This window comes from Vicugna pacos, unplaced genomic scaffold (assembly GCF_048564905.1).
Source record: "Vicugna pacos unplaced genomic scaffold, VicPac4 scaffold_19, whole genome shotgun sequence".
In the NCBI taxonomy this organism is placed as follows: Eukaryota; Metazoa; Chordata; class Mammalia; order Artiodactyla; family Camelidae; genus Vicugna; species Vicugna pacos.
Genome location: NW_027328740.1, coordinates 34,848,752 through 34,865,203, shown reverse-complemented (window position 1 = coordinate 34,865,203; position 16,452 = coordinate 34,848,752). Strand labels below are relative to the sequence as shown.

At 46.2% G+C, this 16,452-nt stretch overlaps 1 protein-coding gene across 1 annotated transcript in view; it reads right to left on the bottom strand.

Moving 5' to 3' along the window:
- Positions 1-13,006: 13,006 nt before the first annotated feature.
- LOC140692921 (trafficking protein particle complex subunit 9-like) overlaps positions 13,007-16,452 on the bottom strand; it is a 104,065-nt gene continuing 100,619 nt past the window's right edge. The window contains exon 3 of the mRNA XM_072957134.1: positions 13,007-13,527. Within this exon, the coding sequence (XP_072813235.1) occupies positions 13,279-13,527 (249 nt within the window). The 3' untranslated portion in view covers positions 13,007-13,278. The remainder of the gene's footprint in view (positions 13,528-16,452) is intronic.

Here is a 16,452-nt window from a genome sequence, read left to right as displayed (position 1 = left end):
CTTTGTGTTCACTTCAAGCTAGGTGAAGGACGGCTTTCACACACACTTATCTCTCAGAACTGAGCATGTGGAGAGACGTTCGTTCATCCAGCACAAAGGGAACGGGTTGCAGGAGAAACCCTTACTCTGGTTTCTCAGTCTGTTTCCTAGTGCCGGTTTGAAGTGCCTGCCGTTTTCACTGTAAAACCGAGTTGGAGCTTGTACCTCCCCATATATATGTATGGAGTGGAGTTGGCAACTGAAAAGAAACTTTGTGTTCCCTTCAAGCTAGGTGAAGGACGGCTTTCACACACACTTATCTCTCAGAACTGAGCATGTGGAGAGACGTTCGTTCATCCAGCACAAAGGGAACGGGTTGCAGGAGAAACCCTTACTCTGGTTTCTCAGTCTGTTTCCTAGTGCCGGTTTGAAGTGCCTGCCGTTTTCACTGTAAAACCGTGTTGGAGCTTGTACCTCCCCATATATATGTATGGAGTGGAGTTGGCAACTGAAAAGAAACTTTGTGTTCACTTCAAGCTAGGTGAAGGACGGCTTTCACACACACTTATCTCTCAGAACTGAGCATGTGGAGAGACGTTCGTTCATCCAGCACAAAGGGAACGGGTTGCAGGAGAAACCCTTACTCTGGTTTCTCAGTCTGTTTCCTAGTGCCGGTTTGAAGTGCCTGCCGTTTTCACTGTAAAACCGAGTTGGAGCTTGTACCTCCCCATATATATGTATGGAGTGGAGTTGGCAAGTGAACAGAAACTTTGTGTTCCCTTCAAGCTAGGTGAAGTACGGCTTTCACACACACACATCTCTCAGAACTGAGCATGTGGAGAGACGTTCGTTCATCCAGCACAAAGGGAACGGGTTGCAGGAGAAACCCTTACACTGGTTTCTCAGTCTGTTTCCTAGTGCCGGTTTGAAGTGCCTGCCGTTTTCACTGTAAAACCGAGTTGGAGCTTGTACCTCCCCATATATATGTATGGAGTGGAGTTGGCAACTGAAAAGAAACTTTGTGTTCCCTTCAAGCTAGGTGAAGGACGGCTTTCACACACACTTATCTCTCAGAACTGAGCATGTGGAGAGACGTTCGTTCATCCAGCACAAAGGGAACGGGTTGCAGGAGAAACCCTTTCTCTGGTTTCTCAGTCTGTTTCCTAGTGCCGGTTTGAAGTGCCTGCCGTTTTCACTGTAAAACCGAGTTGGAGCTTGTACCTCCCCATATATATGTATGGAGTGGAGTTGGCAAGTGAACAGAAACTTTGTGTTCCCTTCAAGCTAGGTGAAGTACGGCTTTCACACACACACATCTCTCAGAACTGAGCATGTGGAGAGACGTTCGTTCATCCAGCACAAAGGGAACGGGTTGCAGGAGAAACCCTTACTCTGGTTTCTCAGTCTGTTTCCTAGTGCCGGTTTGAAGTGCCTGCCGTTTTCACTGTAAAACCGAGTTGGAGCTTGTACCTCCCCATATATATGTATGGAGTGGAGTTGGCAACTGAAAAGAAACTTTGTGTTCCCTTCAAGCTAGGTGAAGGACGGCTTTCACACACACTTATCTCTCAGAACTGAGCATGTGGAGAGACGTTCGTTCATCCAGCACAAAGGGAACGGGTTGCAGGAGAAACCCTTTCTCTGGTTTCTCAGTCTGTTTCCTAGTGCCGGTTTGAAGTGCCTGCCGTTTTCACTGTAAAACCGAGTTGGAGCTTGTACCTCCCCATATATATGTATGGAGTGGAGTTGGCAACTGAAAAGAAACTTTGTGTTCCCTTCAAGCTAGGTGAAGGACGGCTTTCACACACACACATCTCTCAGAACTGAGCATGTGGAGAGACGTTCGTTCATCCAGCACAAAGTGAACGGGTTGCAGGAGAAACCCTTACTCTGGTTTCTCAGTCTGTTTCCTAGTGCCGGTTTGAAGTGCCTGCCGTTTTCACTGTAAAACCGTGTTGGAGCTTGTACCTCCCCATATATATGTATGGAGTGGAGTTGGCAAGTGAAAAGAAACTTTGTGTTCCCTTCAAGCTAGGTGAAGGACGGCTTTCACACACACACATCTCTCAGAACTGAGCATGTGGAGAGACGTTCGTTCATCCAGCACAAATGGAACGGGTTGCAGGAGAAACCCTTACTCTGGTTTCTCAGTCTGTTTCCTAGTGCCGGTTTGAAGTGCCTGCCGTTTTCACTGTAAAACCGAGTTGGAGCTTGTACCTCCCCATATATATGTATGGAGTGGATTTGGCAACTGAAAAGAAACTTTGTATTCCCTTCAAGCTAGGTAAAGGACGGCTTTCACACACACACATCTATCAGAACTGAGCATGTGGAGAGACGTTCGTTCATCCAGCACAAAGGGAACGGGTTGCAGGAGAAACCCTTACTCTTGTTTCTCAGTCTGTTTCCTAGTGCCGGTTTGAAGTGCCTGCCGTTTTCACTGTAAAACCGAGTTGGAGCTTGTACCTCCCCATATATATGTATGGAGTGGAGTTGGCAAGTGAAAAGAAACTTTGTGTTCCCTTCAAGCTAGGTGAAGGACGGCTTTCACACACACTTATCTCTCAGAACTGAGCATGTGGAGAGACGTTCGTTCATCCAGCACAAAGGGAACGGGTTGCAGGAGAAACCCTTACTCTGGTTTCTCAGTCTGTTTCCTAGTGCCGGTTTGAAGTGCCTGCCGTTTTCACTGTAAAACCGACTTGGAGCTTGTACCTCCCCATATATATGTATGGAGTGGAGTTGGCAACTGAAAAGAAACTTTGTGTTCCCTTCAAGCTAGGTGAAGGGCGGCTTTCACACACACACATCTCTCAGAACTGAGCATGTGGAGAGACGTTCGTTCATCCAGCACAAAGGGAACGGGTTGCAGGAGAAACCCTTACTCTGGTTTCTCAGTCTGTTTCCTAGTGCCGGTTTGAAGTGCCTGCCGTTTTCACTGTAAAACGGATTTGGAGTTTGTACCTCCCCATATATATGTATGGAGTGGAGTTGGCAACTGAAAAGAAACTTTGTGTTCCCTTCAAGCTAGGTGAAGGACGGCTTTCACACACACTTATCTCTCAGAACTGAGCGTGTGGAGAGACGTTCTTTCATCCAGCACAAAGGGAACGGGTTGCAGGAGAAACCCTTACTCTGGTTTCTCAGTCTGTTTCCTAGTGCCGGTTTGAAGTGCCTGCCGTTTTCACTGTAAAACCGAGTTGGAGCTTGTACCTCCCCATATATATGTATGGAGTGGAGTTGGCAAGTGAAAAGAAACTTTGTGTTCCCTTCAAGCTAGGTGAAGGACGTCTTTCACACACACTTATCTCTCAGAACTGAGCATGTGGAGAGACGTTCTTTCATCCAGCACAAAGGGAACGGCTTGCAGGAGAAACCCTTACTCTGGTTTCTCAGTCTGTTTCCTAGTGCCGGTTTGAAGTGCCTGCCGTTTTCACTGTAAAACCGAGTTGGAGCTTGTACCTCCCCATATATATGTATGGAGTGGAGGTGGCAAGTGAAAAGAAACTTTGTGTTCCCTTCAAGCTAGGTGAAGGACGGCTTTCACACACACTTATCTCTCAGAACTGAGCATGTGGAGAGACGTTCGTTCATCCAGCACAAAGGGAACGGGTTGCAGGAGAAACCCTTACTCTGGTTTCTCAGTCTGTTTCCTAGTGCCGGTTTGAAGTGCCTGCCGTTTTCACTGTAAAACCGAGTTGGAGCTTGTACCTCCCCATATATATGTATGGAGTGGAGGTGGCAAGTGAAAAGAAACTTTGTGTTCCCTTCAAGCTAGGTGAAGGACGGCTTTCACACACAAACATCTCTCAGAACTGAGCGTGTGGAGAGACGTTCGTTCATCCAGCACAAATGGAACGGTTTGCAGGAGAAACCCTTTCTCTGGTTTCTCAGTCTGTTTCCTAGTGCCGGTTTGAAGTGCCTGCCGTTTTCACTGTAAAACCGACTTGGAGCTTGTACCTCCCCATATATATGTATGGAGTGGAGTTGGCAACTGAACAGAAACTTTGTGTTCCCTTCAAGCTAGGTGAAGGACGGCTTTCACACACACACATCTCTCAGAACTGAGCATGTGGAGAGACGTTCGTTCATCCAGCACAAAGGGAACGGGTTGCAGGAGAAACCCTTACTCTGGTTTCTCAGTCTGTTTCCTAGTGCCGGTTTGAAGTGCCTGCCGTTTTCACTGTAAAACCGAGTTGGAGCTTGTACCTCCCCATATATATGTATGGAGTGGAGTTGGCAACTGAAAAGAAACTTTGTGTTCCCTTCAAGCTAGGTGAAGGACGGCTTTCACACACACTTATCTCTCAGAACTGAGCATGTGGAGAGACGTTCGTTCATCCAGCACAAAGGGAACGGGTTGCAGGAGAAACCCTTACTCTGGTTTCTCAGTCTGTTTCCTAGTGCCGGTTTGAAGTGCCTGCCGTTTTCACTGTAAAACCGTGTTGGAGCTTGTACCTCCCCATATATATGTATGGAGTGGAGTTGGCAACTGAAAAGAAACTTTGTGTTCACTTCAAGCTAGGTGAAGGACGGCTTTCACACACACTTATCTCTCAGAACTGAGCATGTGGAGAGACGTTCGTTCATCCAGCACAAAGGGAACGGGTTGCAGGAGAAACCCTTACTCTGGTTTCTCAGTCTGTTTCCTAGTGCCGGTTTGAAGTGCCTGCCGTTTTCACTGTAAAACCGAGTTGGAGCTTGTACCTCCCCATATATATGTATGGAGTGGAGTTGGCAAGTGAACAGAAACTTTGTGTTCCCTTCAAGCTAGGTGAAGTACGGCTTTCACACACACACATCTCTCAGAACTGAGCATGTGGAGAGACGTTCGTTCATCCAGCACAAAGGGAACGGGTTGCAGGAGAAACCCTTACTCTGGTTTCTCAGTCTGTTTCCTAGTGCCGGTTTGAAGTGCCTGCCGTTTTCACTGTAAAACCGAGTTGGAGCTTGTACCTCCCCATATATATGTATGGAGTGGAGTTGGCAACTGAAAAGAAACTTTGTGTTCCCTTCAAGCTAGGTGAAGGACGGCTTTCACACACACTTATCTCTCAGAACTGAGCATGTGGAGAGACGTTCGTTCATCCAGCACAAAGGGAACGGGTTGCAGGAGAAACCCTTTCTCTGGTTTCTCAGTCTGTTTCCTAGTGCCGGTTTGAAGTGCCTGCCGTTTTCACTGTAAAACCGAGTTGGAGCTTGTACCTCCCCATATATATGTATGGAGTGGAGTTGGCAACTGAAAAGAAACTTTGTGTTCCCTTCAAGCTAGGTGAAGGACGGCTTTCACACACACACATCTCTCAGAACTGAGCATGTGGAGAGACGTTCGTTCATCCAGCACAAAGGGAACGGGTTGCAGGAGAAACCCTTACTCTGGTTTCTCAGTCTGTTTCCTAGTGCCGGTTTGAAGTGCCTGCCGTTTTCACTGTAAAACCGTGTTGGAGCTTGTACCTCCCCATATATATGTATGGAGTGGAGTTGGCAAGTGAAAAGAAACTTTGTGTTCCCTTCAAGCTAGGTGAAGGACGGCTTTCACACACACACATCTCTCAGAACTGAGCATGTGGAGAGACGTTCGTTCATCCAGCACAAAGGGAACGGGTTGCAGGAGAAACCCTTACTCTGGTTTCTCAGTCTGTTTCCTAGTGCCGGTTTGAAGTGCCTGCCGTTTTCACTGTAAAACCGAGTTGGAGCTTGTACCTCCCCATATATATGTATGGAGTGGATTTGGCAACTGAAAAGAAACTTTGTGTTCCCTTCAAGCTAGGTAAAGGACGGCTTTCACACACACACATCTATCAGAACTGAGCATGTGGAGAGACGTTCGTTCATCCAGCACAAAGGGAACGGGTTGCAGGAGAAACCATTACTCTTGTTTCTCAGTCTGTTTCCTAGTGCCGGTTTGAAGTGCCTGCCGTTTTCACTGTAAAACCGAGTTGGAGCTTGTACCTCCCCATATATATGTATGGAGTGGAGTTGGCAAGTGAAAAGAAACTTTGTGTTCCCTTCAAGCTAGGTGAAGGACGGCTTTCACACACACTTATCTCTCAGAACTGAGCATGTGGAGAGACGTTCGTTCATCCAGCACAAAGGGAACGGGTTGCAGGAGAAACCCTTACTCTGGTTTCTCAGTCTGTTTCCTAGTGCCGGTTTGAAGTGCCTGCCGTTTTCACTGTAAAACCGAGTTGGAGCTTGTACCTCCCCATATATATGTATGGAGTGGAGTTGGCAACTGAAAAGAAACTTTGTGTTCCCTTCAAGCTAGGTGAAGGACGGCTTTCACACACACACATCTCTCAGAACTGAGCATGTGGAGAGACGTTCGTTCATCCAGCACAAAGGGAACGGGTTGCAGGAGAAACCCTTACTCTGGTTTCTCAGTCTGTTTCCTAGTGCCGGTTTGAAGTGCCTGCCGTTTTCACTGTAAAACCGAGTTGGAGCTTGTACCTCCCCATATATATGTATGGAGTGGAGTTGGCAAGTGAAAAGAAACTTTGTGTTCCCTTCAAGCTAGGTGAAGGACGGCTTTCACACACACTTATCTCTCAGAACTGAGCATGTGGAGAGACGTTCTTTCATCCAGCACAAAGGGAACGGGTTGCAGGAGAAACCCTTACTCTGGTTTCTCAGTCTGTTTCCTAGTGCCGGTTTGAAGTGCCTGCCGTTTTCACTGTAAAACCGAGTTGGAGCTTGTACCTCCCCATATATATGTATGGAGTGGAGTTGGCAACTGAAAAGAAACTTTGTGTTCCTTTCAAGCTAGGTGAAGGACGGCTTTCACACACACTTCTCTCTCAGAACTGAGCATGTGGAGAGACCTTCGTTCATCCAGCACAAAGGGAACGGGTTGCAGGAGAAACCCTTACTCTGGTTTCTCAGTCTGTTTCCTAGTGCCGGTTTGAAGTGCCTGCCGTTTTCACTGTAAAACGGAGTTGGAGCTTGTACCTCCCCATATATATGTATGGAGTGGAGTTGGCAACTGAAAAGAAACTTTTTGTTCCCTTCAAGCTAGGTGAAGGACGGCTTTCACACACACTTATCTCTCAGAACTGAGCATGTGTAGAGACGTTCGTTCATCCAGCACAAAGGGAACGGGTTGCAGGAGAAACCCTTACTCTGGTTTCTCAGTCTGTTTCCTAGTGCCGGTATGAAGTGCCTGCCGTTTTCACTGTAAAACCGAGTTGGAGCTTGTACCTCCCCATATATATGTATGGAGTGGAGTTGGCAACTGAAAAGAAACTTTGTGTTCCCTTCAAGCTATGTGAAGGACGGCTTTCACACACACACATCTCTCAGAACTGAGCGTGTGGTGAGACGTTCTTTCATCCAGCACAAAGGGAACGGTTTGCAGGAGAAACCCTTTCTCTGGTTTCTCAGTCTGTTTCCTAGTGCCGGTTTGAAGTGCCTGCCGTTTTCACTGTAAAACCGACTTGGAGCTTGTACCTCCCCATATATATGTATGGAGTGGAGTTGGCAAGTGAAAAGAAACTTTGTGTTCCCTTCAAGCTAGGTGAAGGACGGCTTTCACACACACACATCTCTCAGAACTGAGCATGTGGAGAGACGTTCGTTCATCCAGCACAAAGGGAACGGGTTGCAGGAGAAACCCTTACTCTGGTTTCTCAGTCTGTTTCCTAGTGCCGGTTTGAAGTGCCTGACGTTTTCAGTGTAAAACCGAGTTGGAGCTTGTACCTCCCCATATATATGTATGGAGTGGAGTTGGCAACTGAAAAGAAACTTTGTGTTCCCTTCAAGCTAGGTGAAGGACGGCTTTCACACACACTTATCTCTCAGAACTGAGCATGTGGAGAGACGTTCGTTCATCCAGCACAAAGGGAACGGGTTGCAGGAGAAACCCTTACTCTGGTTTCTCAGTCTGTTTCCTAGTGCCGGTTTGAAGTGCCTGCCGTTTTCACTGTAAAACCGAGTTGGAGCTTGTACCTCCCCATATATATGTATGGAGTGGAGTTGGCAACTGAAAAGAAACTTTGTGTTCCCTTCAAGCTAGGTGAAGGACGGCTTTCACACACACACATCTCTCAGAACTGAGCATGTGGAGAGACGTTCGTTCATCCAGCACAAAGGGAACGGGTTGCAGGAGAAACCCTTACTCTGGTTTCTCAGTCTGTTTCCTAGTGCCGGTTTGAAGTGCCTGCCGTTTTCACTGTAAAACCGAGTTGGAGCTTGTACCTCCCCATATATATGTATGGAGTGGAGTTGGCAACTGAAAAGAAACTTTGTGTTCCCTTCAAGCTAGGTGAAGGACGGCTTTCACACACACTTATCTCTCAGAACTGAGCATGTGGAGAGACGTTCTTTCATCCAGCACAAAGGGAACGGGTTGCAGGAGAAACCCTTACTCTGGTTTCTCAGTCTGTTTCCTAGTGCCGGTTTGAAGTGCCTGCCGTTTTCACTGTAAAACCGAGTTGGAGCTTGTACCTCCCCATATATATGTATGGAGTGGAGTTGGCAACTGAAAAGAAACTTTGTGTTCCTTTCAAGCTAGGTGAAGGACGGCTTTCACACACACTTCTCTCTCAGAACTGAGCATGTGGAGAGACCTTCGTTCATCCAGCACAAAGGGAACGGGTTGCAGGAGAAACCCTTACTCTGGTTTCTCAGTCTGTTTCCTAGTGCCGGTTTGAAGTGCCTGCCGTTTTCACTGTAAAACGGAGTTGGAGCTTGTACCTCCCCATATATATGTATGGAGTGGAGTTGGCAACTGAAAAGAAACTTTTTGTTCCCTTCAAGCTAGGTGAAGGACGGCTTTCACACACACTTATCTCTCAGAACTGAGCATGTGTAGAGACGTTCGTTCATCCAGCACAAAGGGAACGGGTTGCAGGAGAAACCCTTACTCTGGTTTCTCAGTCTGTTTCCTAGTGCCGGTATGAAGTGCCTGCCGTTTTCACTGTAAAACCGAGTTGGAGCTTGTACCTCCCCATATATATGTATGGAGTGGAGTTGGCAACTGAAAAGAAACTTTGTGTTCCCTTCAAGCTATGTGATGGACGGCTTTCACACACACACATCTCTCAGAACTGAGCGTGTGGTGAGACGTTCTTTCATCCAGCACAAAGGGAACGGTTTATAGGAGAAACCCTTTCTCTGGTTTCTCAGTCTGTTTCCTAGTGCCGGTTTGAAGTGCCTGCCGTTTTCACTGTAAAACCGACTTGGAGCTTGTACCTCCCCATATATATGTATGGAGTGGAGTTGGCAAGTGAAAAGAAACTTTGTGTTCCCTTCAAGCTAGGTGAAGGACGGCTTTCACACACACACATCTCTCAGAACTGAGCATGTGGAGAGACGTTCGTTCATCCAGCACAAAGGGAACGGGTTGCAGGAGAAACCCTTACTCTGGTTTCTCAGTCTGTTTCCTAGTGCCGGTTTGAAGTGCCTGCCGTTTTCAGTGTAAAACCGAGTTGGAGCTTGTACCTCCCCATATATATGTATGGAGTGGAGTTGGCAACTGAAAAGAAACTTTGTGTTCCCTTCAAGCTAGGTGAAGGACGGCTTTCACACACACTTATCTCTCAGAACTGAGCATGTGGAGAGACGTTCGTTCATCCAGCACAAAGGGAACGGGTTGCAGGAGAAACCCTTACTCTGGTTTCTCAGTCTGTTTCCTAGTGCCGGTTTTAAGTGCCTGCCGTTTTCACTGTAAAACCGAGTTGGAGCTTGTACCTCCCCATATATATGTATGGAGTGGAGTTGGCAACTGAAAAGAAACTTTGTGTTCCCTTCAAGCTAGGTGAAGGACGGCTTTCACACACACTTATCTCTCAGAACTGAGCATGTGGAGAGACGTTCGTTCATCCAGCACAAAGGGAACGGGTTGCAGGAGAAACCCTTACTCTGGTTTCTCAGTCTGTTTCCTAGTGCCGGTTTGAAGTGCCTGCCGTTTTCACTGTAAAACCGAGTTGGAGCTTGTACCTCCCCATATATATGTATGGAGTGGAGTTGGCAAGTGAAAAGAAACTTTGTGTTCCCTTCAAGCTAGGTGAAGGACGGCTTTCACACACACTTATCTCTCAGAACTGAGCATGTGGAGAGACGTTCGTTCATCCAGCACAAAGGGAACGGGTTGCAGGAGAAACCCTTACTCTGGTTTCTCAGTCTGTTTCCTAGTGCCGGTTTGAAGTGCCTGCCGTTTTCACTGTAAAACCGAGTTGGAGCTTGTACCTCCCCATATATATGTATGGAGTGGAGTTGGCAACTGAAAAGAAACTTTGTGTTCCCTTCAAGCTAGGTGAAGGACGGCTTTCACACACACTTATCTCTCAGAACTGAGCATGTGGAGAGACGTTCGTTCATCCAGCACAAAGGGAACGGGTTGCAGGAGAAACCCTTACTCTGGTTTCTCAGTCTGTTTCCTAGTGCCGGTTTGAAGTGCCTGCCGTTTTCACTGTAAAACCGAGTTGGAGCTTGTACCTCCCCATATATATGTATGGAGTGGAGTTGGCAACTGAAAAGAAACTTTGTGTTCACTTCAAGCTAGGTGAAGGACGGCTTTCACACACACTTATCTCTCAGAACTGAGCATGTGGAGAGACGTTCGTTCATCCAGCACAAAGGGAACGGGTTGCAGGAGAAACCCTTACTCTGGTTTCTCAGTCTGTTTCGTAGTGCCGGTTTGAAGTTCCTGCCGTTTGCAGTGTAAAACTGAGTTGGAGTTTGTTCCTCCCCTTATATATGTATGGACCATATGCCGACACAAAAGAAGATATTGTAGTAAAGATAAAGTGACTGAAATCAATGTCCAGAAAACCTAGCTAAGTTTCCTAAATGTCCCAACTTAACTAACCACAGGACTGCCGCATCAAGAATGGGGCAAATAGCACCTTGTAGATTTTTTTTAATAAATGAATAATGATCCACTTCCTACCACCGGCAATTATGATAAGACTGAGTATAAGTTCTTACAACAAATAGTGTAGAAATCATAATTTCTTCTTGATTCAAACCACTTCTTCTCTAAAATTTGGATCTTTTTTCTTCAGACTAATTTTTGCCATTTGACGTTGATAAAATTTTCAACTGGCTTTTATTAAAAATATTCACCATAGTGAGAGTTTATTACATCAACTATTCCTTTATGGGAAACCCTTGTGCCTTGTCACTCTCTTTCATAATATTTCCTGTGGAAAATTCAATCCTTCATTCAGGAAAAGGCTGAGCAATATTTCTCATGGAAATCCATCCTAAACTGCAACCCAGGAAAATGAAATTGACACTGAGCAGCCCGTGAAGCCGGCAGACACATGCAGTGCACTGTTGTGTTCCCGCCTCGAATTTCTGTAACCAGCAGGGAAATTTGTATCTCAAGAAATAGACATAAACAATTTTCAGGACCTGAGCACACAGTTTCCCTTTCAGGGTTTAGTGGGCTTCCATTTAATTCTATGAGAAATGTTTAAAACCACAGAACAACAGCTGAGATAGGGTTTAAAATAACTTTTATTTCAGTGAAAATAAAGCCAACTGACTGTTATCATTTTTACTTTATTTGATCTCACTCTCTTACTTTACCTTCCCAACCTCCTCCACAAAATGATGGTGAACATCCCCTCCTGGGTCAGAAATCTAAGTAGAAATTACCAATCACATTGAGGTGTGCTTTGTTGTTTTATTTTTCAAAACAACCAAGTTTCATTCATATGATTTAATAATTAAGATCAGAAACAAAGTCTACTCAATAAATGGTAGACAACACATGTCGTCATAGCTGCTCATCAGGTTTGGCCCCACGTTACACACTTTTACATGGACATGTGCCATGTGCTGTCATGGGAAACGGTGAGTGGGGACAGGGCCTCTGCTCTCACAGGGCACACAGCCTGGTGGGGCAGGCGGTGTTCAATCATTGCCCTTTTCTCTTTAATATACTTACAAATTATGGGAAATGCTATTTAAAAAGAACAAAATTAGTCAATGAAAGTGAAAAATACAAGGACAGTATTTAGGCTGAGGGAAGACAGGGAATCTCTTTGAAGATCTGACACTCCACTGAGACCCAAAGACAACTCTGGCACTGAAGGTGAAGGGCAGGGACACACTGATAAAGGGCTGAAATCCAGAATATAACAAAATTTCTTTACACTCAACAAGAAGGATGAATAACCTGATTAAAAAATGAGCAAAATGCCTGAACACACACCTCATCAAAGAAGAAATCTGGATGCCAAAGAAGCCTTTGGAAAGATGCTCCACAGCACCTGTCATCAAGGGGATGCAGACTGAAACAGCGAGATACCACTGCACACCTGTCAGAACTGCCAAAATGCAGAATACTGACAGCACCGAATGCTGGTGAGGATGTGGAGCACCAGAAATTATAATGCATTGTTGGTGGGAATGAAAAATGGCCCAGGTACTTTGGAAGACGGTCTGGCAATTTTTTACAGAGCTAGACGTAATTCTAACATATGATCCGGCAACTGTGCTCCTTGGTGTTTACTCGATGAAATGGAAACTTATGTTCACACACAAATCTGCATACAGATGTTAATAGCAGCTTTATTCATACTCAACAGGATTCAGAAGCAACTAAGCTCTTCTTCAGTAGGTGAATGGATAAATAAACTGTGGTCCCGCCAGAAAATGGACTATTATTTGGTGCTAAAATGAAATGAGTTATCAAGGAATGGAAAGACATGGAGGAACCGTAAATGCATATTACCAAGTGAAAGAAGCCAATCTGGGAAGTTTCAGCAACTGTCTGATTCCAACTGTATGGTGTTCTGGGAAAGGGAAAAACACAGAGACTGAAAGATCAGTGGCTGCCAGAGGCTAGAGGGGAAAGAGCAATGAATGAGGTGCAGCACGGAGCATTTTAAGGTCACTAAGACACACGACTCTGTATGATGCTGTGATGGTGGATACATGTCATTGTACATCTGTCCAAACCCACAGAGTGCACAACACAATGTGTAAATCCTAGTGTCAACTATGGGCTATGGGTGATGATGACATGTCAGTGTAGGTTCACCCATTGTCACAAATGTACACTCTGGTGCAGGTGTCAATATTGAGGAGGCTGTGGGGGCAAACTGCAGTTCATACACCCAATCCAGCCCCAGCCACCGCTGTTAATAAAGCTCTATGGCTGTGTGGACTATCTGGCTGTTCTGGCATCTAAACAGTAGAGCTGAGCAGCTGCACCAGAGATCAGGAGGCTTTCAGACCCTGAAATATTTACCCCCAAGCCCTTGAAAGGAAAAGTCTGCTGAGCCCTGTTCTAAATGAATCAAGATTCACCCTGATGAGGCAGGACAGCAGGGCCCAAACCAGGCATGGTTAATGGGGCTGAAGCAATGTTTTAGTTCCAACACATCTGCTGAAGTCCTGCAAGTCCAGTGACAGACTGTAGCCAGGAAGCGTCTGCAGGAGGAGTCGGGAGCAGGCCTTCCCGCCAGGCTCCGGGATGCCGGGGGCCGCGTGCCGCACGGGGGCCACCCGCTTGAAGAAGGTGGACTTGCAGTGGAAGCCGATCAACTCGTAGAGCATGGAGAGGATGCTGCACAGCTGAATTTTCTCCTCGGAACGCTGAAGCACAGGGAGAAAAGCAACAAGCATCTGAATGAAACACGTAAGTGAAAAAAGACCCATAAAAATGGTTTTCCCTTAAAACAGAGACCCGATGACACAGGAAGGAAGAGGAAGGCTGACTTAGTGCACTGATGGGACCGGATGCAGAAACGCAGGGAAGCAGCACTGTGCAGACACTCCAGACCCCCTCTGGGCCCCACCTCTCCGCATTCCACCTGTCCCTTTACTAGAAAAGCCCGTATTCCCTGAAATAAAGGAATCTGCTACCTAAACATGGGACACAGAGAAGGGAAAGAGGAAAAGGAAGGGAAAGTAAAGGAACAACAGTTCATCTAGACCCTAGGGTCTGGGCGGGACTTTCACCAAACACACAACTTCTCAAAGCACAGAGCGCACAGGGAGAGGCTGACAGAGTGACTGCGACTTCTGCTCCTAAAGCACCCAGCTACCTGTCAGCACACGCTGCGCCCATTACTGAATCATTACAATCATCTCAGAAACAACTACTACCCCGGCTCACAGGCAAGGAAATCTGAAACTCGGGGAGGAATTATTATCATCCTGGACAAAGTCCCACAGCCCAGTAGTCTCAGAGCCTCCGGCAGACCCTGGGCTAAAATGCTCCTCATCACCACGGGCCCTGAGACTCAGGCTGAGGCCACGTCAGGTCTGCACGGGCCCAGAGCACAGTCTGTGGGACAGGGAATGCTCCCACTCGAAGTGCCAGGTCAAGGCCCTCAGGAACTTGTGTAATGAAACCAAATCCCCAAACTCATTTCCAACCCACTGCCCTGTCCGGGAGGACTGCTCGGCACAACTGCACTGTCACCTGTGCACAGGCTGAGCAAGGGGCCCAGACAGTGATGTGACATCCCAGTGGAAGTGGCTCGGAGACCACTTCATCACAGGACAGATTCTCCCGGCTTCCAACGTTAACTCTCCATTCCATTTCCAACTGGAAAGTAAGTTTAGACTTGTTTTCCTCTCTTAGAAACAAAGAGAGCGGTAACATCAGAGGGAAACTCAAGACTGAGGAAGAGTCTCCTGGTCATTTGCAAGGATAGGCCGGGGAGGGAACAGAGACAGGGATCAGAAAGACCCGTGTTCCAGTCCAAAGTCTGCACGTCACTCGCTTTGACAGTTTCCTTTTTAATACAGGTGATAAAATCTAATTATGATTTTTGGGAAAACTAAATGAAATAACGTATTCCACTAGCATAGGTGTAAAATCCTCCATGAGTGTTCCAGAAATGGACGTGATCGTGGTTAGTTACTGTCTGCCAATTCTTGTGTTCTCAGCTCACATCACCCAACCAGAGATGTGCGAGAGAATGCCTCACCAGCCAGCAGCCTTCTCCAACTTGGAAACTTACAGTGTCCAAAGAGCAGGCAGTGTTGGATGCTTTGCGGCACTCTGGAGGTAGCACTCCAGTGATGACTTTAAAAAGCTGGGGAGAATTTAGGGGACCATACAGTTCAAATACAGAGTACTCATTCCATGTCTACAAATATTCATCTCTAGCCATGATGATTAAGAGAGGAAATACATATTCAAACATACATCATTTTCCCACATAAGTGCATCAAAACAATTTGGAAAGAGTGTAACTTTCTTCTCTAGATCACACAGCGGGGATTACAAGGTTTGTACTGACAGCCCTACTTGTAAATCATCTGCAAACGTAACTGGGTCCACTATCAGTCATCATAATTTGAAGGGAATGTTAGAAAAGAAAAAAGCCAAGCTAATACTCTCCAATCTTTTGTTTGGTTACGATGTCACAGAGGAGATGGACAGCTCAATAAGGAACCACTCTGCCGTGATCACGGAACCGGGGAGCGGGATGTGCGGCAAGATGTATGACGCAGCCGCAACTGTGCCCATGATTCTAGGCAGGTACCCAAAGTCACCTTGACAAGGTGTGAAACGTTTATGCCCACGTCCTCATAACCTGACATGTATTAAGGAGAAATGGAAACTTATAAACGGCCAATACCCTTGGTGGATACACCGTCCAAAGAGCAAAGTCACAGTTTGACAACTGGCCATCCCGGTACCTTGGGATTCATTCTTGAAGAACCTTAAAAACCACTCCTCTGTCCTCAAGAAGTGCTGCCTACTAGTCCTATCTTTGGCTCATGGATACCACATGTTGAAGTGAACTTCAATGTCTGCACAGATTTGACTGTCTTTCTCCAGGTTCACTTGTCCATTCTGAAGAGGCCTGAGTTAAGTCCAAATTCCTTAAGATTAATTCCCTCCAGTGACAACTCAACGAGCCTGTAATTACAAGCCAACTGAACAGGACTGTCCTCAGCGAAAAATGTCACCAACCCTTCACTGCTTTCTTAAACTCCTCTCCTGGTTAATTGCAACATACTAACACCACCCTCCACCAAGTTCCCCAACTATGTCAAATAGAAAGTAAGGTCCATAAAAGAGGAGACAACTCCATAGTCACCTTTGAATTCCTAGCATAAAGTAATGTCAATAAATAGAACTATGATTATGGCTTCTTTCCTTTAAAACCTTTCTGGTTATTTAAATGAGACCATGGAAGGGAGGTGTTTGAGTCCAGTATCTTGATCCAGAAGACTCTGGAGGCCTTTTTCAGAATGGCTGTCCACTGATTCATTCAAAACACACCTTCTCTTTCCGGGAGGAGCTGTGATTTTCTGCCATGGGTTTGTGGTCACTCTCATGCCAGAACAGCTTTAAACTAAATCCTTACTTTGGATATGTTATTTTTTCCCGCTTCCAAAAAATTTTACTTTCCTTACTTCCTTGCCTTGAGGAATGCTTTTATTCTTTTCTTTCTAATTCAACCTTTTATAAAGCAGGATTCTCAGGATGTGCTTGGCCTTATATAAGAACAGCCATCCAACTCCCAGTGTGAGAGGCCACAGGCTCACCTCCTGCCC